At 41.4% G+C, this 27,494-nt stretch overlaps 1 protein-coding gene across 5 annotated transcripts in view; it reads left to right on the top strand.

Moving 5' to 3' along the window:
* The first annotated feature begins 3,894 nt into the window (after positions 1-3,894).
* Positions 3,895-27,494, top strand: part of RBMS2 (RNA binding motif single stranded interacting protein 2) — a 151,614-nt gene continuing 128,014 nt past the window's right edge. For all 5 annotated transcript variants that reach the window (XM_040341036.1, XM_040341042.1, XM_040341039.1 and 2 more), the window contains exon 1: positions 3,895-4,030. In XM_040341036.1, coding sequence (XP_040196970.1) covers positions 3,965-4,030 — 66 coding nt within the window. In that variant the 5' untranslated portion in view covers positions 3,895-3,964. The remainder of the gene's footprint in view (positions 4,031-27,494) is intronic.

Genomic DNA, 27,494 nt, shown 5'->3' with positions numbered 1-27,494 from the left:
ACTACAGTTCTCAGATCAGCAGATGACCTTGATCAAGAGCACCTAAGTTGGCTGATCAGCAGAACTCCCCCCAGCACTGCCACTCATCCCAATTCCCCGCCAGCACTGCCACTCAACCCATTACCCCCACCCCCCCACCAAGGAGTATAAGAAGGAATACATGGGAGAGGAAAAGAGGGGGAGGAACAAACAAAAAGGTAGTGAAAGAATAAGAAAAAGAATAAGAAAAAGAATAAGAAAAAGAACAAGAAACACAGCTAGAGAGAGGGATAGGGGAAAACAGGAAATACATTAGGATAGAGAGAGAATAAAAGTTAAAGAAAGGAGAACAAAGAAAGAGTGGTACATCCTAAAATGTACCATAATGGGTTTTAATAATGTGGCGGTGGAAGGGCCTCGGAGCGCTAAATATCCCTGGGTTAGGGGTGAAAATTACTCGTCTTGCCTTGGGTGCTGACAGCCCACGGTACGAAACTTTAACTGTTAGGGGTCCCCACAACTTGGGAAATTTAATCAAGGGGTCACGGCACTAGTGAGGTTGAGAACCACTGATCTAACAGTAAAAAACAGTAACAAAATACTCTCCTAATATTGCTTTTCTTAAATATATATATATATATATATATATATACATACACAGTATCTCACAAAAGTGAGTACACCCCTCACATTTTTGTAAATTTTTTATTACATCTTTTTACGTGACAACACTGACACTTTGCTACAATGTAAAGTAGTGAGTGTACAGCTTGTATAACAGTGTAAATTTGCTGTCCCCTCATAAAAACTCAACACACAGCCATTAATGTCTAAACCATTGGCAACAAAAGTGAGTACACCCCTTAGTGAAAATGTACAAATTGGGCCCCATTTAGCCATTTTCCTCCCCGGTGTCATGTTACTCGTTAGTGTTACAAGGTCTCAAGTGTGAATGGGGAGCAGGTGTGTTAAATTTGGTGTTATCGCTCTCACTCTTTCATACTGGTCACTGGAAGTTCAACATGGCACCTCATGGCAAAGAACTCTCTGAGGATCTGAAAAAAAGAATTGGTGCTCTACATAAAGATGTTCTAGGCTATAAGAAGATTGCCAAGACCCTAAAACTGAGCTGCAGCATGGTGGCCAAGGTCATACAACGGTTTTACAGGACAGGTTCCACTCAGAACAGGCCTTGCCATGATCGGCCAAAGAAGTTGAGTGCATGTTCTCAGCGTCATATCCAGAGGTTGTCTTTGGCAAATAGACGTATGAATTCTGCCAGCATTGCTGCAGAGGTTGAAGGGGTGGGTGGGTCAGCCTGTCAGTGCTCAGACAATACGCTGCACACTGCATCAAATTGGTCTGCATGGCTGTCGTCCCAGAAGGAAGCCTCTTCTAAGAATGATGCACAAGAAAGCCAGCAAACAGTTTGCTAAAGACAAGCAGACTAAGGACATGGAACCACGTCCTATGGTCTGATGAGACCAAGAACAAACGTATTTGGTTCAGATGGTGTCAAGTGTGTGTGGCGGCAACCAGGTGAGGAGTACAAAGACGAGTGTGTCTTGCCTACAGTCAAGCATGGTGGTGTCATGGTCTGGGGCTGCATGAGTGCTGCTGGCACTGGGGAGCTACAGTTCATTGAGGGAACCATGAATGTCAACATGTACTATGACATACTGGAGCAGAGCATGATCCCCTCCCTTCAGAGACTGGGCTGCAGGGCAGTATTCAAACATGATAATGGCCCCAAACACACATCCAAGATGACCACGTCCTTACTAAAGAAGCTGAGGTTAAAGGTGATATCCTGGCCAAGCATGTCCTAAACCCTATTGAGCATCTGTGGGGCATCCTCAAATGGAAGGTGGAGGAGCGCAAGGTCTCTAACATCCACCAGCTCTGTGATGTCGTCATGGAGCAGTGGAAGAGGACTCCAATGGCAACCTGTGAAGCTCTGGTGAACTCCATGCCCAAGACGGTTAAGGCAGTAATGGAAAATAATGGTGGTCACACAAAATATTGACACTGGGTCCAATATGAACATTTTCACTAAGGGGTGTACTCACTTTTGTTGCCAGCGATGTAGACATTAATGGCTGTGTATTGAGTTATTTTGAGGGGACAGCAAATTTATACTAGCTGTACACTCACTACTTTACATTGCAGCAAAGTGTCATTTCTTCAGTGTCGTCACATGACTTTTCATGTGACGACACTGAAGAAATGACACTTTGCTGCAATGTAAAGTAGTGCTGTAAAGTATATGATAAAATATTTACAAAAATGTGAGGGGTGTACTCACTTTTGTGAGATACTGTATATATATATATAGTTTAAGAAAAACAATATTAGCAGAGTATTTTGTTACTGTTAGATGCAGGCACACAAACACACATACTGTATATTCTACTCTTTTGAGTTCAAATTCTGTTACAAATTGAGTTACAACCTTAAAAAAAAGTAAAATATTGTACACCATTAACCCTCCTAGCGGTATTCCCGAGTCTGACTCGGGGTGAGATTTTCTTACCAAAAGCGGTAACCCCGAGTCAGACTCGGGCTTGCCTCGCTGCAGCAGCAGACAAAGTTACTTACCTTGTCCCTGGATCCAGCGATGCCACCGCGCTGTGTGAGCGAGCGGGACCTCGTTCGATTCACACAGCGTCCTCCTGTGCCGTCGATCTCCGTTCCCTGCGATGTTACGACGCACAGGAGCGGAGAATGGCGCCAAATTCAAAAACGTAAACAAACACATTACATACAGTATACTGTAATCTTATAGATTACAGTACTGTATGTAAAAAAAACACCCCCCCCCCCCTTGTCCCTAGTGGTCTGCCCAGTGCCCTACATGTTCTTTTATATAATAAAAACGGTTCTTTCTCCCTGCAAACTGTAGATTGTCCATAGCAACCAAAAGTGTCCCTTTATGTCAAAAATGGTTTTAGATCAGCTAGAAAACTATAATCACTTGCAGAATTGTGCGATAGCGATTTGTGGGGAAATTCGTCATAAAAAAAAATAATAATAATGACAGCGACAATTCTGCAACTGAGCAAATTTCAGTGATTTTGAGTTGATTACATTATTGAATAATTTTTATTTGAATTATATTATTATTTGTTATAATTATTTATAATTATTTATTATATTATAATTTTGTTTTTAAACAAAATGTCATACCCGGGATGCCTATTAGACTCTGGTTTGGTCAGATTTAAGTGAGTTATTAGTAAGAATTACAGGCCTACAGTATAAAACGTCAAATTTCCTTGCAAATAATGGTACCGCTTTCAGCATCTTTTTTTTCTGAAAGAATCATACCGCCAGGGAGGTTAAGAAAAAAAAGCAACCCAGTTTTTTTCCTTGTCAAAATATTTTATTGAATGAATATGATAATCCAAGTACAAATTTTGTGTTATACATTTTGTAATAAGTTATCCAACTTACAACAGGTTTGAAAAAAAAAAAAAACTTCATGGTCCACTATATATGTACAGATAAGTAAATTATATAAACTCAACAGAAAATAGAAAAGTAAATAAATCATTACATCAAGATATTCATGACTGTAGTTGGAAATACTATTGCAACACTATTCCTTTCATTATTTAGTTATTCATAACTATTAAATTGTATTCATTTTGGTCATCATTCATGTTTACTTATGAGACTTGTTTAGGACCAGCTATGAATTGTATTCCGCACCTCTAAATGTTCTTAAGATTATGTTAATGTGTCATTAAATTTTTCGGGGGAAACAACGCTTATTTTCAAAATTTGTTCAGCTTTACTTGAAATATAAAATTTCAAACATCCTTGGCATAGAAGAGGTTAAACTCAGAGCTTCCTCCCACCCCTCCCCTTTCCCTGCAGAGGGCACTAGGACCCTGCAGACCTGTACTATAGGTTGTGTGACGTCAGAGGGCTGGACGGATCTGCCAGTCTCCTGTGTCCCATCTCCCTGTACCTTAAAGGAAAAATGCTGCTGTCTGTCCCTCCAAGGGCAGGGATCGCCTCTTTCAGCTACACCAGGAGCCATAAGAAGGTAACCTAGCTAACCATATATGACTTGTGCCACCTTGCCACCTCCACGCTCACACTCTCAGTAAAAGGCCTGTATTAACCCCTTCTGGTGCTCCACAAATGATTTGCCTGAAAATCAATTTACCCTTGTGAAGGGGGAATGGGAGGCATTGGTGTCATACACTTATGACAGTGGGTGCCTGGGAGTTTGTGTACGGGGGATCTAAGGTTGTGCATATTTGTGTTAAGCTGATCAGGAAGTGGTCACTATTGTTTTTATTATTTGTCGTTTAGCTGTGGTTTTAAAAAGACAAAAAAATAAATAAGAGTATTGTATTACCGGCGATTAAGATAATCCTTGTTAAAAAGTGCGGCGTGGATTGTGCAGTTTGTGGTATGTAAGCTGTGTCTGGGTGATTTGGAAGTAACATTGAGAGAGGCACAGAGGAAGGGCATTCACAGAGAAAGAGAGAGAGAGAGGCGCACCCAGAGCCAAGCAGACAGGGAAAGCCTACACCAAGCAATGGAGACAGCACTCAACACACATGAGACAGACAAACTAAAGCAAATTCACCTATCAAATAGGCAACCGGCAAAGAATAAACAGGAAAGATTAAAATAAAATGTCCAATAAAAAGAAGAAAGGGGAAAAAAAGTGCAGATATGTATTTAGACACATAATGATAACACAACACAATGCTAACGACATAGTAACTAGTGGTACACAAACGCTGTATCTAAACAAACAGTGCAGCAGGAAGGATGTAGGGGAAAAAAACACGACAAATAAAGCGGCCTCACATAATTCATATAAATAGTCTAATGGGTGGCCATACACAAGACTGTCGTTGTCATGGATAGGTCAGCTCTATTTAGCCAATATGACAGCAGAGTGTTGTCGTGTTAGCCATCAAAAAAAGTAGAAGTTTAGGTTTTAGAGCAAAACCATTTATTGGTTAACTAATTAGATTGCAGTGGAAGCTTTCAAGGCTCGCTAGCCTTTTGTACAACAATATGGCAGCATGGAACAGGCATTTAATATATATAACAACAAAGAGATGCAGATGTTATCAAGTTGATGTACATTACATTAGACATATGTTTCATGAATAAGGTGCATATTTCTTACTTCCAATTTATATTGTCTGAGGCCAGCGTGGCTCGAAAACTTGCACCGCAATCTATTTAGTTAGCCAATAAATTATATCAAGCCTCGTACACACGACCGGTTTTCTCGGCAAAAAACAGAAACCTGCTTCTTGCCGAGATTCCCGTTCGTGTGTACGAGGCATTCAGGTCTCTCGTCAGGAAATCTGGCCAGAATCTCAAAGAGAAAAAAAGAGAACCTGCTCTCTTTTTTCTCGTTGAGATTCTTGGCGGCCTGTTTCCCGACGAGAAACCTGAGAGTGTATATACTTACCCGCGCATGCTTGAAATGACTTAGACGCATGCGCGGTAGCTTCCACGGCATAGGTAGGGTGAAGCAAGATGGTGGCGACGGCATCGAATGTGACGAGCGCATGCTCGTCATACGCGATGACGTCACTGCGTTCTTTCCTTTCAAGAGAACCGCGGTTCTTTTGAAACAAAAGTCTGTACACTCGGGGGCAAGAGTTTCTTGCCAAGAATCTCGTCAGGGAAAACTATGGGTTTTTCCTGACGAGATTCTCGGTCGTGTGTGCGAGGCTTTACCCTAAAACCCAAGCTTCTACATATACGTAACATATAAAATATACACTATATTGTCAAAAGTATTGGGACACCTTTTACGCTCCACCTCAAACTCACTTATTCCTTGTCTTTATGGACCTTGCTTTGTGCACTGGTGCACAGTCATGTTGGAACAGAAAGGAGTCATCCCCAAACAGTTCCCACATAGTTGGGAGCATGAAATTGTCCAAATTGTCTTGGTATGCTGACACCTTAAGAGTTCCCTTCACTGGAACTAAGGGGACTGAAAAACAACCCCACACCATAATCCCCCTCCACCAAATTATTTGGAGCAGTGCACAAAGCAAGGTCCATAAAGACATGGATGAGCGATTTTGGGTTGGAAAAACTTGACTGGCCTGCACAGAGTTCTGACCTCTAAGGCCTGGTTAACACCTATGCATTTTTAGTGCTTTTTGCATTTTTTAGATTTGCCCGACAGTACATTTTACATGGTTTCCTATGGAAGACGTTCTGCTGTGCAAATCTGCAAAATGCAAAAAGCACTAAAAATGCATAGTTGTGAAACAGGGCTTAAGGTTAAAAAAATAATTTTCCCCAGGAGTTCAGCCCTTATCCTGTTACTCTCAATTTAAACATGAACAATTAAACATGACTGTTACGTTAGCTCCTTCATGCAATCCTTTCATTAACTTTACATTTTTATTTAATTACCAACCCCCACCTGTTTTTACTTACCTTTGCATTGTTACCTCATTAGCCTTCAGAGTGAAGAAAAGAAACCCTATGTGAGTTCCGATTTGCAGAGGTCTTAGTTTACATCGGGCTAGGGACTCTATTATGTCCCCACACAACAGCACCCATGTTTGGCAAATGGTTAATTTAGCACCTAGTGCTGCCTTAAAATGGAACTAAAACTGTATCTGAATGCTACAAACGGAAACAGACTATTTCATTCATTTTTAATATTGAAAGCAAACTCACCCATCCATTCATGTCGCATGCTTTGTTTACTTGAGAAATCACTTTGAAAAACACCCCCTAGAATTTCTAACCACAGACGTCTTGAGTAAGGGCAGGTAATTCATGTAGCATTTACTTCCTGGGTTCCTTCAGCCTTTAGCTCAGGCATGCAGGCAGGAGGGCACACCTAGCTGAAAAAGACCATCCTCTTCTGCTGCAGATGAAATTAAAAAATGCTCATGAAGGCTCCTGGGATGTGTGACATCATTTGGGCCTTGGCCAGAAACCAGGAAGCAACTGAAGAAATGGGAAAAAAATATGAAAACACGAAAATATACTATACCTCCCTACCTATTGTATTTACTAATGCTAGCGCAAAAAGGAATACAAATAGTTAATGTTAATTGAGAGAGTTTAGTTCTACCTTAAGTGGAGTAGGGGAGTAAGTTATATGCTCTCCATACCCAGCCAATCTCTTCATTTCTGATGGCTGAACAGAGGGGCTTTGAGCAAAAGGTAAGTATGAACAGTTTTAATGTTACAAAGAATATCAAAGAATATGTAAAAAGGTACCCTTTCAGGGGGTAAGAGATCGCATTGATGCTTAATGAACAGATGTCTAGCATCCGCAACGACACGCATGCTAAGTTCCTGAAAATTTGAGAACCATGGCTGTCTTATGCCTTTCCTACTCTCCCGGCCAGCTTGGGTCACCTATGATGGACAGCCTTGATGTTCCCGGGCCCTTACCTCTTCCCCCTCTCTAGGCCTCTAAATTGGGCCCTTTTCCTTGCTGGCTTTTCTTATCCTCTCCCTGGTTTCCTACCCATCGAGTGTGCCTCCTCTCTTTTCTTAGCACCATATTTCTGCTTTCTTAGATCTGTATAGGCTATAAATTGTACCATTATATAGATATTGATGGGCCTCGCGTATACCCTGCTGTAGGAAACCTCCCCAGAATCCCTTGCCCCTCTGGGCATTGTGGAAAGGCCTATCTCCTGTTGTCACATAATTTCTCATATTCACACTGCTGCATTGTGTCTAATTTTGTATGCTAACTTTTATTACCACTGTCAACGCTAGCCCCTATGTGGGCAGAGTGATAGCATGTTGGCTACTTGTTAAACTGAATAAAAATTATTGAAACAGAATATGTACAAATTTAAAACGAACGACAGATTGCAAAAGATAGTAGGACAAACCCCCAAAAATTCTTCAAATATATTAATAGTAAAAAGGTCAGGTCTGAGCATGTAGGCCCTTTACAAAATAATCTAGAGTGGGTGACTGGGGACAAAGAGAAGACAAATTTATGAAATACCTTTTTCATCTCTGTGTATACAAAGGAGCATGGGGGAGCTCATGTCCATAATAGGGATGGTATTGACACAGCCCCAAATCTACAATGGCTCAAAAGTGATATGGTCCAGAAATGATCAGACAGAATAAAGATGAATAAAGCAACTGGACCAGATGGATATGTGTGACCACCCATGGATCTTAAAAGAAATGAGCTCTGTAATTTCAAAACCATCATATATAATACTTAGACCCTCGTTAATGACTGAAATGGTACCACTGGACTGGTGTAGGGCCAATATAGTACCTGTATTTAAAAAGGGATCAAAGTATTTACCAAGAAACTATAGATATGTTAGTTTAACTTCTATAGTTGGGAAGATACTGGAGGGTTTAATAAAAAGACCACATAGGAGAGTTCTTGCTGGGAAAAAATATTTGAAGCAATAGACAGCATGGATTCATGAAAGACAGAAGTTGTCAGGCAAACTTTATTTCTTTTTAGGAGGAGGTAAGTAAAACCATAGACAAAGGGGTGGCTGTGAATGTGGTATACTTGAATTTTGCAAAAGCGTTTGACACAATTCCCCACACACGGCTAATGTGTAAGGCAAAGTCTACATGCTTGGAAAAATCCGTTTTGTAAATGGATAGAAAACTGAATGGTCTAAGGTTATCAATGATGTACCCCAAGGTTCAGTGTTGGGAACCTTACTTTTTAATATATTTAAAAATTATATAGGGTCGGAGATTAAAAGTACAATTAAAGTCTTTGCAGATGACACCAAGCTATGCAGTGGAATAATGTCCTTACAGGATGTCTCCAACTTACAAGCTGACCTCAATGCACTGCAGCAGTTTAATTGGGCAACTATGTGGCAGATGAGGTTTAATGTTGATAAATGTAAAGTTATGCACTTGGGGGCTAAGAATATGCATGTAATATACATACTAGGAGGAGTACAATTGGGGAAATCAATGGTGGAGAAGGATCTGGGTATTCTGGTAGATCAGAAGCTCAATAATGGCATGCAATGCCAAGTTGTGGTTTCTAAAGCAAGCAAAATCCTTTCTTGTATTAAGAGAGGTATGGACTCCATAGAGAGAGATATAATTTTACCCCTCTACAAATCATTAGTAAGACCTCATCTAGAATATGCAGTTCAGTTTTGGGCACCAGTTCACAAAAAGGATATCGGGAAACTGTAGAAAGTGCAGAGAAGGGCAACCAAACTGATAAGAGGCATGGAGGAGCTCAGCTATGAGGAAAGATTAGATGAACTGAATTTATTCTCTCTTCAGAAGAGGAGATTAAGGGGGGATATAATCAAAATGAATAAATATATAAGTAGTCCATATAGTGAATATAGAGGTATCTTAAGCGCTAGCCAATAGTGAAAAATAAATGAAATATAATAAAGTGAAAGTGCAATCAAACAAACTGCTGCTCAAATCTATATGTGCTAACAACAAAAAAGTGAATTGAATAAGTGAAAGGTGATGAGCGCAATAAATGCACTGAACAGTGAACAACAGTTAAACACTAATAAATGAATGACAGTTAAACACTGATTAAATAGATGCAAACAAAAATATAACCATGAAAATGTGGTGATAAAACCAAGAAATGTGAATAAATTCCAAACACTAAATCAAAAAATATGACACAGATCAAAATAATGTGTCAAACTAATAAAACCGCTGAATGTGGAAAAACACACAAAAAGGTAAAAAGAAAATTTCCCAATAAAAGTCCCATCCAAAAAACAGCTGTCAAATGAAGGTGGTCAGATGGCAATATGGATGTGTCTTCATAAATGATGGGCTCACAGAGCGCTTACCTCCCTCTTGTGGAAAAAACAAACCAAATTAATGGAGACTGCAACGTCCCATCAGCTGTATTATGGATCCTGGTCTTCAGGAATATGGAGACTCGCCATAGGGTGCAGGTATTAACAAGAAGAAAACAGAAACATAGAGGCTTCCATTGTGAAGTATATCAAACAGAGAGGGGGTTTATTAAAGGCTAAAACTGCTTACAAGCATAAATATCAAAAACGCAGAGTACAAACCCTTCCGGTTGGATGGTGTTCCGCGTCACTTCTGGTCACGTCTAGCTATCGTTCCTACGTAGCCTCTATGTTTCTGTTTTCTTCTTGTTAATACCTGCACCCTATGGCAAGTCTCCATATTCCTGAAGACCAGGATCCATAATACAGCTGATGGGACGTTGCAGTCTCCATTCATTTGGTTTGAAGAGATTTCAGGCGATTTTTCCACAAGAGGGAGGTAAGCGCTCTGTGAGCCCATCATTTATGAAGACACATCCATATTGCCATCTGACCACCTTCATTTGACAGCTGTTTTTTGGATGGGACTTTTATTGGGAAATTTTCTTTTTTCCTTTTTGTGTGTTTTTCCACATTCAGCGGTTTTATTAGTTTGACACATTATTTTGATCTGTGTCATATTTTTTGATTTAGTGTTTGGAATTTATTCAAATTTTTTGGTTTTATCACCACATTCTCATGGTTATATTTTTGTTTGCATCTCTTTAATCAGTGTTTAACTGTCATTCATTTATTAGTGTTTAACTGTTGTTCACTGTTCAGTGCATTTATTGCGCTTATCACCTTTCACTTATTCAAGTCCATATAGTGAACTTAGCGTTGAGTTATTTACTTTAAGGTCATCACAGAGGACAAGGAGGCACTCTTTACCTCTAGCGGAAACAAGATTTAATCTCCAAATATGGAAAGGTTTCTTTACAGTAAGAGCTGTGGAATAGCCTCACTCAAGACCTCGTTCTGGCTAGCTCAGTAGATTGTTTTAAAGGAGAAGTACAGCCAAAGCTCGGTTGACTGTACTTCTCCTATGGATCATAGGAGTGCAGTTCGTTCTGCATTCCAGTGACCCGTTTTTAGCAGAGAACGGGCTGAAGTCCATCACAACCATGGAGTCGGGATCCGCCCAGATCCCTGGACTGACACCCGGCTCAGTCTCTTAATGAGCCACCCGCTCCCATCCCCTCCACGGCTCAGCGCTTCAGTGAGCGAGGAGGGGGCAGAGCAGTCACCAGTTCCCTGCTCGGGGAGCTGTAAAAACCGAGTGATCGATGGCGTTCGATCGTTCGGCTCACAGTTTTAGAGATGCCAGGGGACAGATGCAGCATCGGACTGATGCTGCATCCACCTAGGCAAGTATGAATCTGAAAAAAAAAAACATACTTCTCTTTTAAGAAGGCCCTCTTTCTTTCTTAAATGTACATAACTGGATACTAACATTTAAAGGTAAAGTTGATCCAGGGAATATCCGATTGCCTCTTGGGAAATCAGGAAGGAATTTCTTCTTTTGGCTTCCTCTGGATCAACTATGGGTATAGGATTGTGTATAAACAATTGTATGTTAAGTTTGAACTAGATAGACTTGTGTCTTTTTTCAACCAAACTATGAGTGGCCTTAAAGTGTACCTGCTGCTTTGCCCTACATATGCAAATAGGCCATGTTTTTTTGATCTTTTTGGTGATGCAAAAAATTCATAGATTTATAGGAAAAATTAAAATTATGAGAGTGAAATAGACTTTGTCAACATGAATAAAGGAGTATTCAGATCATTCATAAAACATTAATACTGTTTAATAGTTGTGATCAGTTTGTTAATAAAATATTTTAAAACAATAGGAAAAAAAACATCTTTAAACTAAGTTATACTACATTAAGTTATGATATACATTTTAACAATGTGATTTGGTACCATAATCAATCTCCTCTCTCTTTGTGCTTAAACCACATGTTGTTTACTCAAGTTCATTGCCACTAATTCATTTCTCATGTGTTGTAGATCCCCGTTTAAATTTCGAATACAAAATCTTCTAAAGCGCCGTTTCACTTTTACAAAATCATATTGTAGTAAATTGTCTGATAATAGTATTTACTTATGATTAATACAGGTGCTAGTGCTGATAAAACTGACATTTCAGTCATAAGTTGGTCATAGGAATTGTATCTCATAATCATAAATAAGGGGTATTTTATAGCACAATGAAGCAAGGTTATAAAACTTGAAAGAAAGGGAAGTGTTTATGTTGGCTGTAGCACCAATTAGATTAAAGCTTTCTTTTCTGAGTCTGGGATGTGTTAAATGACTTTGACTTGATAGATAACACCTTTGAAACTACAAGTTCAACAGCACATGGGATTTGATAAAGACCTCAGCGGTTGAAACGTGTCATCCAGAGAAGCATTTTTGTACCTACCTTGCATTTTTTTAAATTGTATATTGTGGTTGTGCTAATCAGCTTGTGGTCTCAAGCTTGACAACGTGGGGGAGCACACAGATCTATCTCCAATAAAAAGCATATGAAGGGTGAACTGGTTTGGATATTTAAATCGATAACACCTCCCCCTTTCCTTTAATTCGGTTCAGGAACCAATTTGTAATGAAAGATTCTAGAGACAGTAGAAAAGGGACTTATGGTTATTTATGTCCACTTTGTGCGACTGCTAGCTCTCAATCCCATCTGTCAATGGCCTAATGATCAGGAATTCCCGATTATGTGATAACTATGTCATTTTTGACATGGTGATCACATGCAGCCTGGAGGCTCCACAGACAAAAATGAAAGTCTTCTGCCTTCAGATGAACACTGTCATCTTAAAGTGATACTAAAGTTGTTTTTTCCCCTTAAAAATAATAGACATGTTATACTTACCTGCTTTGTGTAATGGTTTTGAACAGAGCAGCCCAGTTCCTCCTCTTCTCGGGTCCCTTCTGCCGAGCAAAAAAAAAGTCATACTTACCTTCCCTGTGCAGCCCAGAACTTCCTCTTCTCTGGTACCTCTTCGCTGCTCCTGGCCCCTCCCTCCTGTCGAGTGCCCCCACAGGCAGCAGTGTCTTAGTCCTCAGATGGTCCATACTTTCTCACAGCTGTGAACCACTCCACTCCAACTCACAGAAAGATGCTGAGGCCTTTCTGCTTCTATAAGTCCCTATAATCGGGAATTGGATGCTCTTGCCTATCCAAAGTCTCTCAGAGTCTCTGATTTCCAGGTCCCAAATGTGGCCAAATCCTGAGAGAACTACCAATCAGTCCTCTCCAAACGGACTACCCTGGAATCCCTCACCATGCATGGGAATTCAAAAAAAAATTATATTATTGTCCCCCTTAAAGGGACCACAACCCAAACAAAGGGGTTTCCTGTCCTCCAGGACAGAGTTTATAGCTGGCATCCTCTACAGCAGTGGTTCTCAATCTTTTAGTGCGGTGACCCCTTGATAACATTTCCCATGTTGTGGGGACCCCTAACAGTAAAACTATTTTCGTAGCGTGGGTTGTCAGCACCCAAGGCAAGACAAGTAATTTGCGCCCCTAACCCACAGAAATGTAGCGCTCCCTGAGTCCCCTCCACTCGTACAGTATTAAAACCTCATATGGTACATTTTAGGATGTACCACTGTTTCTCTTTGTTCTCCTCTTTTTCCCCTTTATCTCTCGCTATCCTAATTTCTTGTTTTTTCCTCCATCCCTCTCTCTAGCAGTCTTTCTTGTATTTTCTCTTATTCTTTCTCTCCCTTTTTCTTTCTTCCTCCCCCTCTTTTCCTCTCCCTTCCATGTATTCTCTATTTTAATTCCTTCTCTTACTCCTTGGTGGAGGGGGAATGGGATCAGTGGCAATGCTGGGGGGATTTCTGATCATCCAACTTAGGTGCTCTTGATCAAGGTCATCTGCTGATCTGAGAACTGTAGTGGGGACTTTTAATAGCAACTATAATCACAGGTAGTGTTACCCAGTGTGTCTCCGAGTTTGTGGTGTCTCGTAGCAGTGACACCTATGCTGAAATCAGGAGATAGGGTCTCCTCCAGCCCCTCCCACCTCACAATCCTCACCAGTCAGCGGACCTCTAGTCTCTGACCCCCAACCCATGCTGTGAACTGAATAGGCGGCTGCGAAGAGGCTGAGTGGGCGGCCGTGTGCTCCGGGAACAGTCCAGCTGGGTGGCCATCGGCTCCAGAGATGGTCCTGCTGAGCAGCCGCAAGAAGGCTGGGAGAGTGGTGCGGGCTTCAGGAACAGCCCAGGATCTGGTGACCCCTGGCAAATCATCATTTGACCCCCGAGGGGGTCCCGACCCCAGGTTGAGAACCACTGCTCTACAGCCTTCATAAAAGCCACACCATTCACTGCACTCATTATATACTGTATCTGCTGAGTTCCCCTCATTTCTTTTTATCTAGGAACAGCTAAATCCCTAAATCCCTACAGTTTCCCATGGATTTAGGAGATCGTTGAATATAAGGGTAAATGCAGGGGACTTTTGTAGTTGTCGTATTTCCTGAATAGCATTGATTTTACTTGTTGCCTGGGGATGTAGAAGTTACCAAAATGACATTCTCGGAACTGGAAACAGCAATGTAATTAGCTTGGAAGCCGGAAAAAATTAGATTTGTTACTGAAACAACACGAATAGAAGTAATGCATCAATGGCTATCTGGCTGCAATCAGCCATGGCTACGTGTTATTAAAGAAAATCAGTCACAAGAGTTACATGGAAGCTGCCATTGTTAAAGCCAAACTTCACTCTCTCAATCAACATTGACTATTTAAAATCCTTACACTGCTAGTTAGTAAATATTTAGGAAAGTATATTGTAACCACTTGTTTTAATTTTTTTTTTTTTTTTTACATTGGTCACTTTCTAGTTTTCATGCTTAGGCAAATGATGTCATGCATCCCAGGTGTCTTCAGGAGGGAAGGAGGGTATTTCTCAGCACACCCTCCTGCCTGCATGCCTGAGCTAAGGACAGGTGGATACCCAGAATTAAATGGCACATGAATCATCTACCCTTACTCAAGATGGACATGACCAGAAATGCTAGGGGGGCGTTTTTCAAAATGATTTCTCAGCACAATAAAGCATGATGACATGGATGGATGGGGGACTTTGCTTTGAATATTGAAAATAAATCAAATAGAGCTTTTGGTTTGTGGTGCTCAGATACAGTGTAGTTCCACTTTAACCTCTGTAATGCTGATGCTCTTGCTTCAGTATTTTGAGTTACAGAACAGGAACAAGAATGCAGATAAGAAACCCTGGTTTACAGGTGCTTCAAGGTTAGTGACTCAAAGTACGGATGTCAGCATAAGGGCCAGGCTACTAGTACTCCTATAAGTATATCATGACCGCTCTAAGGCATATTAATAATGGCAGATTTCTAGTCAATGATTTTTTTACGTTTTGTGTAGAATAGGAAGGGGGTTAGGAACTATGTCAGATTCCTATTGCCATCAGTTTACTCTCTAAGAAATGGTGACCATAGTTGCTGGGACAGACAGTGATGGGAAGTCCCACATTTGACATCACCAGAACAGCAGTGGGGTGGGGAAATCTATCAATGAGGAACCTGTTCTGGTGCCACCTGTAAAAAAGGGAATGTTCCTTTGGAGAGGTCTCTACTCCACACAAGGGTGATTCACACAAGGAAGGCTTTTACAGGTACTCAGCATGCATAAAATATGTTCTCTATCAAAGCTTAGAAATAATCACCTATATTAATAGGTTTGTAAACATCTCATCATGTTCAAATAGTAAAGGCAAAAATAAAGAAAAAAACGGTACAGTAAATCAGGTTCTGCTGAGAATCCTATGTATTAGAATCAAATCTGTAGCTTAAAGACCAAGTTTACCTTTTCTAGAAAATAGTCAATGCAAACAAGCGGCCCCAGTAGGTATTATAAAGCGGTGCAACTTTGTAAAATATTTGTTAAAGTGGAAGCTGCGAGTCGGCTCTATACGGCGCCTGCGCAGTCAGCTCTACACGGCTCCTAGTCAGTGCGCAGGCGCCGTGTAGAGCCGACTCGCCCCTTTACATGTTCGGCTCCTTTCAGAAACTCTGTGACGCGCCTACGCAATACGGGGGGGCGGGGCCTTATCTGCCGGGGGGGAACATTTTCTGATAGACATCAATCATCTGGGCGAACGCCCAGATTACATTGCAGCTCAGCTTGGAAACGCCTACTCCCGCGGGAGAAGTATCCGGAAGCCGGATTGCAAATATAGATTATAAGGTATGTACAGCCTAAAAAAAAAAAAAAAAGTGCCGACTGTACATGCTGGTAGTATAAAGAATTTGGTCTTATATAAATGTTATTTGGGTGAACCTCCGCTTTAAGCATTCCCGGGATGCCAGGAATGTAACTGTTTTTTGAAAGTGTTAAATCGATGGGTTTAGTTCCACTTTCATTTTATTGTCATACCTGTAGGCCATTTGGGCCGGATGTGGGGATTGCCAACTGAGTTTTTCAGCCAGGACTCCAGGGGGGATCCAAATGGCCTATGAGTAGGACACTAAAATGAATAAACATTTTACAAAGCTACACTTTTTTTTTTTTTTTTTTAACACCTACCTTGATTGCACAGGCTATTTTCCAGAAAAGTTGAACTTGGTTTTTGAAGAAGGAGTATCACCATATTTTTAAAATCCTAGTTAAATTTCCCCAGGGCCTTGATCCTATTCTGATCTGTGATGTAGTTTATGAGCTATCATGGTTGACAGCATCGCCCCCCCCCCCCCCTCCTCCTCCCTGTTCCATCCACAATGCTCACAAGGAGGCTAATATTTAATGAGGGCTGAATGACAGCACACTACTCTGAGAATGAGAACTGTCGCTCAGCACAGCAGGGGGAGGGGTCAGAGAGATATCATTTAGCATTGGCAAAGCTGGCGGCTAGTAAACATACAAAAATCATAAATACAGTGTAGTGCAACTCAAATGTAAATGCTTCTGCTGGTGCAGAAACATTTACATTTGAGTTGTGCTACACTATATTTATGATTTTCTGTATTAAGTGTGGTGAGATCACTTTGTGGATATTGGCAGCAATTATTTTATCGCCTTTTTTAGAGAAGGGTTGCACCAAGTGAGATTATCTGGTTTTTGGCTAGTAAAAATAGTTTGCATAAATTTCTCCTCAGTTGTCTGGAATCACCTGGGCGCTTCCAGGCAACGGATGACGAAGAGGGTGAAGTTGTAAAAAACTATTATGACATAATCAGTGCAGGTGAGGTTGTGTGATCTGCTGACTGATAGTAATTATAGTCTGCGCTGACAGTGGCCTGATAAACTGATACCGGAACGAAGTACATTTGATCTGTGCTCCGAAGAAGCGTTTATTTGCTGCGCATGCACTGGTTGTTAGGAATCCATTGGTTCTTTTATCAGGCATTTGCAGACAACAGGTAGCCCTTGGCACAATGTTGGTAGAAGAACTGGAGATATCAATGAGCGTGACACATATACAGAAACTAAAGGGCAGCGTGCTGCGTTATCAGCTTAAGAAGTAGTCTTGGGTGAGTTACAAAGTAGGATGCCCTGCGGGAGAGACAAAGGAGTCCAAGAGTGTACAGGCAACCAAGAATGCAGGTGAGGTTCCAAATTGGGGATTTGGCAAGCTGGGACACTGTGCAGGATGCTTTTTCGTAAGGCGGTGACTACAGTGCTGTTTAGTAACTTCCCCACAGGAACGCCCAAAAATTGGGCTACACCCTTGGGGGAGCTGACAGCCAGCACTTGATTCTGTTCGGATCTATGGCCTAGTTGTACAACAAAAGAACTTTTTTTCTTCTGTACTTCTTTATATAGCTTTTTTCTTACTACTGTAATGGAACACTAGATTAAATAAAGGATCCACTCTATACATAAAATAGAATGCAATTTACTAGAGATACCTAGGCCCGGATTCACGTAGAGCCACGTAAAATTGTGCGGGCATAACGTATCTGATTTACGTTACGCCTCCGCAACTTACACGGGCAAGTGCTGTATTCTCAAAGCATTTGCTCCGTAAGTTGCAGCGGCGTAGCGTAAATCGGCTGGCGTAAGCCCGCCTAATTCAAATTTGGATCAGGGGGGCGTGTTTTATGCAAAACTACTGTAACCCGACGTGATTAAGGTTTTTGCGGAAGGGCGCATGCGCCGTCCGTGGAATTTCCCAGTGTGCATTGCTCCAAAGTACGCCGCAAGGACGTCATTGGTTTCGACGTGAACGTAAATGACGTCTAGCCCCATGCACGGACGACTTACGCAAACGACGTAACTTTTTCAAATTTCGACGCAGGAACGACGGCCATACTTAACATTGGCTGCGCCTCATATAGCAGGGGCAACTTTACGCCGGGAAAAGCCTAACGTAAACGTTGTAACTTTACTGTGTCGGCCGCGTGTACGTTCGGGAATTCGCGTATCTAGCTAATTTGCATACTCGACGCGGAATTCGACGGAAGCGCCACCTAGCGGTCAAAAAAAAATGCAGTTAAGATCCGATGGCGTAAGAGACTTACGCCTGTCGGATCTAATGGATATCTATGCGTAACTGATTCTAAGAATCAGACGCATAGATACGACGGGTCAGATTAGGACTTACGACGGCGTACATGGCGCTGCGCCGTCGTAAGTCCTTTGAGAATCTGGGCCATAGTGCGTACTTTATAAGGTTTAACAAAGGTCAATATGGAGAGTGACTGTTACCAAACAGACTTCATTCTACTAAAAGAACAGATCAGTAAAAGCTATATTCTGGAAGGTTGCTAAGGGTTACCGGTGAGATAAAATTACTCTTAGCATATGACACATGGCTTTGTAATAAGCCTGACATTTTAACATGATACAATTGCTGTGTGAGCAATAGAAAGAAATGCGTCTGTGGCGGTAACACTAAAGGCAAAGAATAATGCTCCTGGCTCACAAAAAAAGTCTGAATTTAGGATAAATGTCAGTTTAATGTCATAGTACAGAGGAGAGAGACATCCAGTCATTAACTTGTGTTGTGTGTTAGATTAGGTGGGGCTGTCAGGGACACAGTGACGTCGTTCTATAGATTACTGGGAAACCCCATCTCATATGCCAGAACCAGCAGTGACAACAGATAGCCAGAGCAACAGGAAGCTGAGGACAAGATACAAAAAAGTACAGCTAATGGGAATTATAGCTAGGTTGTTTTTTTTGTGAAATAATACATGCATGATCGGCTGAGAGGAGATATATTTCCTACAAACTCTTTCCATCAATAGGAGAAATCTGCATGAAACAAATGTCTTCAGATTATCAGGTAGAAATGATCACCAACAAATTTCACAAAAATTATTACATAAATAAGGAATGGTAAATGTAATTTCCCCCGTTTGCAGCTGCTAAAAAACATTTGTGAACCTTTAGAAATGTTATATTTTTTTTGCACAAATAGTGCTAAAATCTGACCATATGTTTAGGACATATTAATAAATAAAAATAGTGAGAGTGGGGCATGCTGCAAATGGGCAGGAGGAAATCCAGTGGATGGGTATACTGTATAAAAAAAACTTTTATGCAAAATATACACAGCAAAGTAAGTATGTCCAATCCCCATCAAAAGAGAAGAAAATTACATGGAGCCCATAGAGCTCCAAAATAAAGCAAAATAGATGAAGATGAAACTCCCAGCATACTGCATACTCAACACCAAACAACGGTCTGTGGTGATATCATAATTTTCCACAGCATTACTGCAACCAGCTGCTCTTAGAAATCATGGGGTCCCATACAGCCTTCCTGACGGGGCCCCCCCAACCGCGCCCACACCCTCCCCCCTTGGGATGCAGTGGAACAAGTAGGAGTGGGGGTGTGGTCTATTAAAATCCATTTATTAAAGTGGTACTAAAGTTTCTGTTTTTTTTTAAATAACAAACATATCATACTTACCTCCACTGTGCAGTTCGTTTTGCACAGAGTGGCCCTAAACCCCCTGTTCTGGGGGTCCCTCGGCGGCTCCTCCCCGCAATAGATAACCCCCTCTGGGAAGTTCTCTCCGGAGGGGGTTACCTTTGCGGGGGGGCTCCCATGTCGTACATAGCCGCGGAGGGTATGACTCGGCCCCACCCCCCCCGCTGGCCGCATCATTGGATTTGATTGACAGCAGTGGGAGCCAATGGCTGCGCTGCTATCAATCTATCCAATGAAGAGCCGAGAAGCCATGGGGAAGGGGTTGTAAACCCTTGTGCTCGTTCACCTTAATGCATAGGATGCATTAAGGTGAACGAGCACAAGGGTTTACAACCCCTTTAATTTAGGAAGAAATTAACAATAAAGCTGCTTTAACCTCCACTGTTTTCCTGATGGTGCCTGGGCCCAGTACAACAGGACTGGTTGTACTGCCTATATCAGCGGCCATGACTGGAACAATGCAATGTGGACACAAACAAACCTTTTCCCTGTTGTAAAGTATCAAGGAGGGAGTATAATGGTATATAATTGTTTTTCTGACACATTACTTGTGGAGGTTAGAATCATTCAGGGGCCAATAAAGTTATCAGGAACTACAGCTGCATGTCAATGCATCGTTCTATAATTTAAGATGCAAAATATGTAGGGTAAGGCAACATGATAACAATCCAAAACACAGCAATAGTTAAATACTGTACTTTAGGGCTACAGCCAATCTACTCAGAAGTCAATTAACATATAAACATAAAACAGGCAGGATACCTTAAGCCCCGTACACACGGTCGGACCTTTTTTACAACCAAAATTATTCCATCAGAGTAAAAGAGAACATGTTCTCTATCTAAACTCTGAAGGAATTCCTTGGAATTTCCGATGGAAATAATCCGATGGGGCATACACACGGTCTGAATTTCCGATGAAAAAAGATTGTCGGACTTTTTCCATCGGAAAGTCTGATCTTGTGTATGGGGCATAAGGCAAACTGAAACCAATAGCCTAGGATGCTAATGGCTAAGCCATTATTTCATTAATAATAACCATTATAATTATCCTTACTGTTAATATGATAATTAATGACATGATGTCACAATAATTAGAAATAGCATAATTTAAAAGATATCATTTATTTTATAATTAAAAGCAGGCCTTGAGCTCCACTCTTCTGGCCTGGCTTGGAGGACCATACAAGAAGACTAAAGTTATCATTCTTTGCAGCCAGAAGGAAAACAATTTCTCAGTTTCACTCCCCTCCTCCCTGTGTAAGGGTATGATGGATTATTTATTACCCTACCTCGGGGGGGGGGGGGAGGTACGGTGTTCTCTTCAAATAGATCCCGTCAGGCACAGCTTTTTTTCTCAGAAAATAGGTGCAGGAACTCAACCACGACCCGTTCAGATTTTACAAACAGTAGAAGGGTCTTAAAGGGGCATTAAATACAAGGATTGCATCACATACAGGGTGCAGAGTTCAGGTGGGTTACACACAGTGCAGAGCTGTCATTTGTAAACACAGAAACCAGACTTCTGTGTTTACAAGTGATTGTGGTGAGCAGGCACCAAAGGGTCTGAGCCAGAGGTGGTGGAACTGAGTTCCCCCAAGTTCCCCCTGAATAAAAGCCCTGCTGTCAGGTCTCTCAATCAAAAGGTCAGTTTCCTGTACTATAATCACCTCTTTTGACTCCAGGGAATACTACCTCCTCTACATTTCAGAGCTGCAGCCTTCTTCATTATCTACAGCATATGACACTTTGACAGGACTTAGCAGTGACATTGGTGTCGGTGGATGGTACCAGTGTACGTTGGGGTACACAAGCATCTGACACTCCTGGAAGTGTTGAATGCCGAGGAGAATGACATAGGTGGCAGCACTGGACCAAGGATAAGGTAGGAGTTATTGCCTGCTGGAGAGATGAGTATACTACCTTTTCTCTTGCAGGGAATTGGCTTTTTTAAAACCATATCTGATTCTAGGTCCACTTTAACAGTGTGACAAACAGCAATTGGAAAATAGCACTTTCCAAGAAATTTATGAAAGGTAATATGTACACATAATGCAAGTTATGAATAAAATTGTTTCTTAATTTGTGTTCACGTAAGATATACAAGCTTATTTAGTAAAGACTACATAAATGCAAAATGCAGTAACCTGTATAAACCACCCAAAAAACATTTTTATCAAAGTCAGACAGTACAGTCATGGCCAAAAGTTTTGAGAACGTCACAAATATAAAGTTTCACAAAGTCTGCTGCCTCAGGTTTTATGATGTCAATTTGTATATACCGCAGAGTGATCAGATGAAATGCACTTAATTGTAAAGTCCCTCTTTGTCATGGAAATGAACTTTTATCAGATTAAAAACATTTTGACTGCATTTGTGAAGAAGGCTTAAGGGCGGCCAAGAAAGTCCAGCAAGCGCCAAGACCGTCTCCTACAGTTGATTCAGCTGTGGGATCGGACCATCACCAGTGCAGAACTTGCTCAGGAATGGCAGCAGGCGGGTGTGATTCCATCTGCATTCACGGTGAGGCGAAGACCTTTGGAGGATGGCCTGGTGTTAAGAAGGGCAGCAAAGAACCACTCTCCCGAAAAAAAACATCAGGTACAGACTGAAATCCTGGAAAAGGTACAGGGACTGGATTGCTGAGGACTGGGGTAAAGCCATTTTCTCTGATGAATCACCCTTTTCGATTGTTGGGGCATCCAGAAAAACCCTTGTCCGGAGAAGAAAAGGTGAGCGCTACCATCAGTCCTGTGTCATGCCAACAGTAAAGCATCCTGAAACCATTCATGTGTGAGTTTGCTTATCAGACAAGGGAGTGGGCTCAGTCACATTTTTGCCTCCAAGAGCAACTTCTCTCAGCCATCCAAGAAAAGTTGGTAATGAACAAAGCTTTTCTCAGCATGATGAAGCACCTTGCCATAAGGCTAAAGTGATAACCAAGTGGCATGGGGAACAAAACATTGAAATGTTGGGTCCATGGCCAGGAAACTCCCCAGACCTTAATCCCATTGAGAACTTAAGGTCAATACTTAAGTGGCGGGTGAAAAAAAAAGACCTCCACAAATTCTGACAAACTCCAAGCATTGAGTATGCAAAAATGGGCTTCCATTAGTGAGGATGTGGCCCAGAAGCTGATTGACGGCATGCCAGGGCGTAATGCAAAGGTCTTGAAAAAGAACGGTCAACACTGCAAATATTGACTCTAAAAAACACTGAAGCAGCAGACTTTGTGAAAATTAATATTTGTGTAATTTTTAAAACTTTTGGTCATGGCTGTACCAGATGGACTCTATCTGGTTGATGTGGGAAATTCAGTTTTGCAATGTCACAGCAATAGTACTGTGAAATCACAGAACGGATCATACTGTTTGTGTAGGTAATGAAAACATAAATCTGGTTGTAGTCTAATGGCCCGTACACACGATCTGAATATTGGACGAAAACGATCGTTCGAGGAAGAATCGTATGATTTTCGGATTGTGTGTAAACTACTTTCGAGAGCCGATCACGACAGTTCATCCGATATTATTCAATCGGACAAGAACGAAAAATTTTCCTTGTGCGATGCCAGATCGTACGATTTTCGTTTAGTCAGTAAAGTTGTCGTCCGAAAATACAATACAAAGACATTATAACACATGACATCACTTCCGATTTTATTTTCTGTCGTACGAGAATTTTCGTGACTTTAATAACCTATTCAATTACTACTTGCGACTATTAAGCGAATAAAGTCGTACAATCTGTCGTACGATATTCGGATCGTGTGTACGGGGCATAAGGAATTGTAGACTAAGGGACTAAGAAAAATAGCACTTTATTTTCTAACCTAAAAGCAAAGAAATATGTATTTGTGATGTTAAAGAGGTTGTAAACCTCAGAAAAACAAACAAACAAACAAACAAAAAAACAACAACAATAAACCCTGCAAGACAAAGGCATAATGAGCTAATATGCATTACACACTAGCTCATTATGAAATACTTACCTTACAACGACGCCCTGGATCGGCGTCAGCCCTCCAAGTACAGCGCAGACATTTTCCACCGGAGTTACTTCCGGGTTTGCGACTCCGGTGCTGTGATTGACCGGAGCCGCGATAACGTTGGCACAGTTTGTGACACTCTACACATATGTGACATGTTGTGAACTGTTTAGTTATGTCTTTGCATGTTTGATGCAACTTGCGTCCAAAAAGCCTGACACAAAAAGCCTTTTATATAACATTCTGCATGTTCCAACCAGATGGTGCAGCTTACAGATGTGTTGTAGAAAGAACGTATAACTTATTGTACATAAGAGAAATCTACATTTCAACCTTGTTATCGGGCCAAGTTATTAATAGAATAGGGCTCCAATGATTTTATAATTGAATACAAGTACACTTACGGAAGCTGAAATATGCTCACTGAAAGGCATGCAGGCATCCTTGTGGTTGTCATATGATAAAAGACAATGGCAGCAAACATGCCCTTACCATTTGCCTTTACTGTAACTTTCCTCACAACAACGTCATTCTTCATTTTCATCAGCACTATAAAGCAGTGGAATAGCACCACCGGTAGCAAAAGCAGCAACCAATATGACCTCTATTTAAAATATGTCTAAACCCAAGAACAAAAATGCCCAAATTCTTAAGCTTATAAATCCTTAGTTGTGACAGCTGCATTTGTTTTCTTTTTTAAGCTAAATACATTTTTTGCAGAAATCGTGACTCCTTGTAGCTTTCTGTGTGTTGAACTAAACCCTCCAAAACTGTTATAAGCTTTCCCAGTTTTTTCTTTTTTTAACTACAAAACAAACTCCACTTTTTGTAATGGGGATGAGCCGAGGGGGAGGTGTTTGTAGTCCAAAACAGGAGAGTCACCTAGGGGGACATGTCAGAAAGGGAATATGGCACAAGCTCATCAGGGCAGATGGCTCCCAAAAGACTCTCAATTAACAGAATATCCTTCCACTAACCTGAACACTTGAAGTGGTTTCCCCTCCCCTCCCCCAACACCTCCTAAATACCTGACGGAGTCCTTGATTGATTTAACACTGTGCCTTTCTGCAACAGAGCTGGTTCTCGCCATCCCCCTATCACAGGCTCAGAGACAGCAGCGAGAGCTTCCACGGCTATGAATAAGGGAGTATCACCTGTCTTTCTGTACATGACTCAGGCCAGCAGGGGGCCCAGGAAGCAGGATGAATCATATGTAGGCAGGGAGGGGGATCGGCAGCTGAAAGTTGGCAGGAGCAAGAGGAGAATAAGCCAGCTTTCAGCTGCCGATCACCCTTACTGCCCACATATGTTTCACTCTGCTGACATGGCCCCCCTGTTGCAGGAAGAGCCGGATAGTGGATCAGTTCCAGTAATTGCCCCCCCAGCCGCACTATATGATCCTCCCTGCTGCCCAGGCCCCCCTGTGTGCTCCCTACCCCTGCAGTGGTTCCCGGCTTCCCTCCTCTCCTTCCTGCTGGCAGCTGCAAGCACACAATAGGATCCTTCACGATGGACACTGGGGGTATGTTCCAGTAAATATGTCATATTTACCAGCCCCTTCCTTTCTTGAATGAACAAATGTTTACAAAGCCGCATCAATCTGAGCATGAGACATCACCTGAAGATAGTGATTGGTGCCAGTGTAGTATCTCTAAGGTTTCCATTTCTCTGTAAAGTTTTCCTTGGTGCTATGAAGGGTGGCTGTCAGATCCTCCATTTTGAAGGATGTCATTCGTTTTGGAACACTACAGTATTAGCATTACCTCTGAACTGAACAGACCCCAGCACAATAAACATGAATGCCCTTTTGACCGTGCTATAATATCACTCCTTCACCTTTCTATGCTATTCCTAACGTGGATAAACAAGCGTTTACATTTTTACATTTAAAGGGAACATAAGTCATAGTTACCCTTGAAACAATTTTACGGTCCCCATTGAACATTGCTGATGTAGGCAATGTTAAGCACACATCTGTAGAAAGTCATTAGTTGCCTCCCATATAACATACCTCATTAAAAGCATATAGACTGAGCATAGGGTAGAACAAGACCACACTGCTCATGTTTTTCTTTCTCTGGAACGGTTCTTTAAATTTAGGTATGGTACATTAGGTGAGTCTGTTTGTTTGTGCTTTACATGATGAGTGAGTTCTGTGTCTTATATGCTTGGTGAACTTTAGATACGTATTCGTTTAAATGAGATTTAGCTTTTATTTCATGTTTTTTAATAATTTATTGTAAAATTACAACATTTTTAACTAATTGCTCTTTTCCATCTTTGAATGTGGACAACAGCTGGCAATAGACAGACAAATTTATATATGTATTCACTATAACAAAGCAAGCAATAGTAAAGGACATATAAAGCTCAATAATCCACAGCAACCAATCAGATTATGGTTTACTGCCGTTATAGTAGTTAAAGTGGAACTAAACCCTCTTATCCCTTTCAGTCAAGGAAGCTGCCATCTTGTCTTCTGTTTAAAATGCAACTTTCATGGTGCTGCACATGTGATCAGTTATGACACCAGCCTTTTGATGACCTGACAGTTTGGTTGAGAGCACAACCAATGTGACAGTTATCATTCCCGACACTGTTTTTTAGAAATAGTAAATCGATGGGTTTAGTTACACTTTGGAGATGTTTTTCTTTTTGTTCATTTAATATTTGATAGCTGACAAAATAAAAGACAGAGCCAAAACAGCCGTAGTATCAACACACCTGTCAAATTAATCAATGGATGTTTTCTGATTAGCTGCCATTTATACAGCTTTATTAAATAAGCCAGTATAAGATGTTATCCTAGAAACGACTGTGCTTACTCCATACCACTGCAATAACCTCCAGAGTTGGCATATGAGCATTAAAAGCCAACAATGGAAGTTTGGTCATTAGAGGTCACGTAGCATACTCGGTATAATTAGCACAGTTTGCAGTCAATAGGATTTAGCACTGTGGGGGAGATTTAGACCCCTTTCAAACTGAGGCGGGAGGTGCGCTGACGGTATAGAGCCGCTATTTTTAGCGGCGCTATACCGTCGGAATTGCAGCGAAATTGCGGCGGGATTCGGCCACTAGCGATGCGGTTTTAACCTCTGCTAGCAGCCGAAAAAGAGTTAATACCACGGGCAATGCGCCTCTGCAGAGGCGCATTGCCGGCGGTATTACCGCGGTGTCCCATTGTTTTCAATGGGAAGGAGCGGTAAACACAACGCTACGCTCACCGCTCTAAAGATGCTGCTGGCAGGACTTTTGGAGCAGTCCCGCTAGCTCATCGCCTCAGTGTGAAAGACCTCGGTCTTTTACATTGAGACTGCAGGGCAGGAGTTTTTCAGGGGGTATTTAGGCGCTAAAAAACCTGAAAAACTCCTCAGTGTGAAAGGGGTCTTACTAAAACTGGAGAGAGTAAAATCTGGTACAGCTGTGCATGGTAACCAATCAGCTTCTAAATTCAGCTTGTTAAATTAGGGTAGAAAATGTTTTTATTAAGAACAGCATATCAAATACAGTAACAAGACATCAAATGGAAGAGAATGGCAGTGAGTTTGCTAAGTGGCGATCGCCTACAGCTGTACCCGCGCCAGTAAATAGTACGGTAACAATACAGGGGATTACGACAAGTGTCATAGTAAATCGGGGACTGAGATGTGTTCTGCTGATCACATAAAAAGGGAAGGGGAAGAAAAAAAGAAATGCCAAAAAATTAATAAATAGCACCAAACAGTAATAAAAAGAGAAAAGGGGAGTAGAGATATAGAAGCGGGGAAAACAAGAAAGAAAGAAGAGAGGAAAGAGAGAGATAGTCTGC

The sequence above is a fragment of the Rana temporaria genome, chromosome 2 (genome assembly GCF_905171775.1).
Source record: "Rana temporaria chromosome 2, aRanTem1.1, whole genome shotgun sequence".
NCBI classification, from domain to species: domain Eukaryota; kingdom Metazoa; phylum Chordata; class Amphibia; order Anura; family Ranidae; genus Rana; species Rana temporaria.
This window is presented reverse-complemented; position numbering and strand designations above follow the sequence as displayed.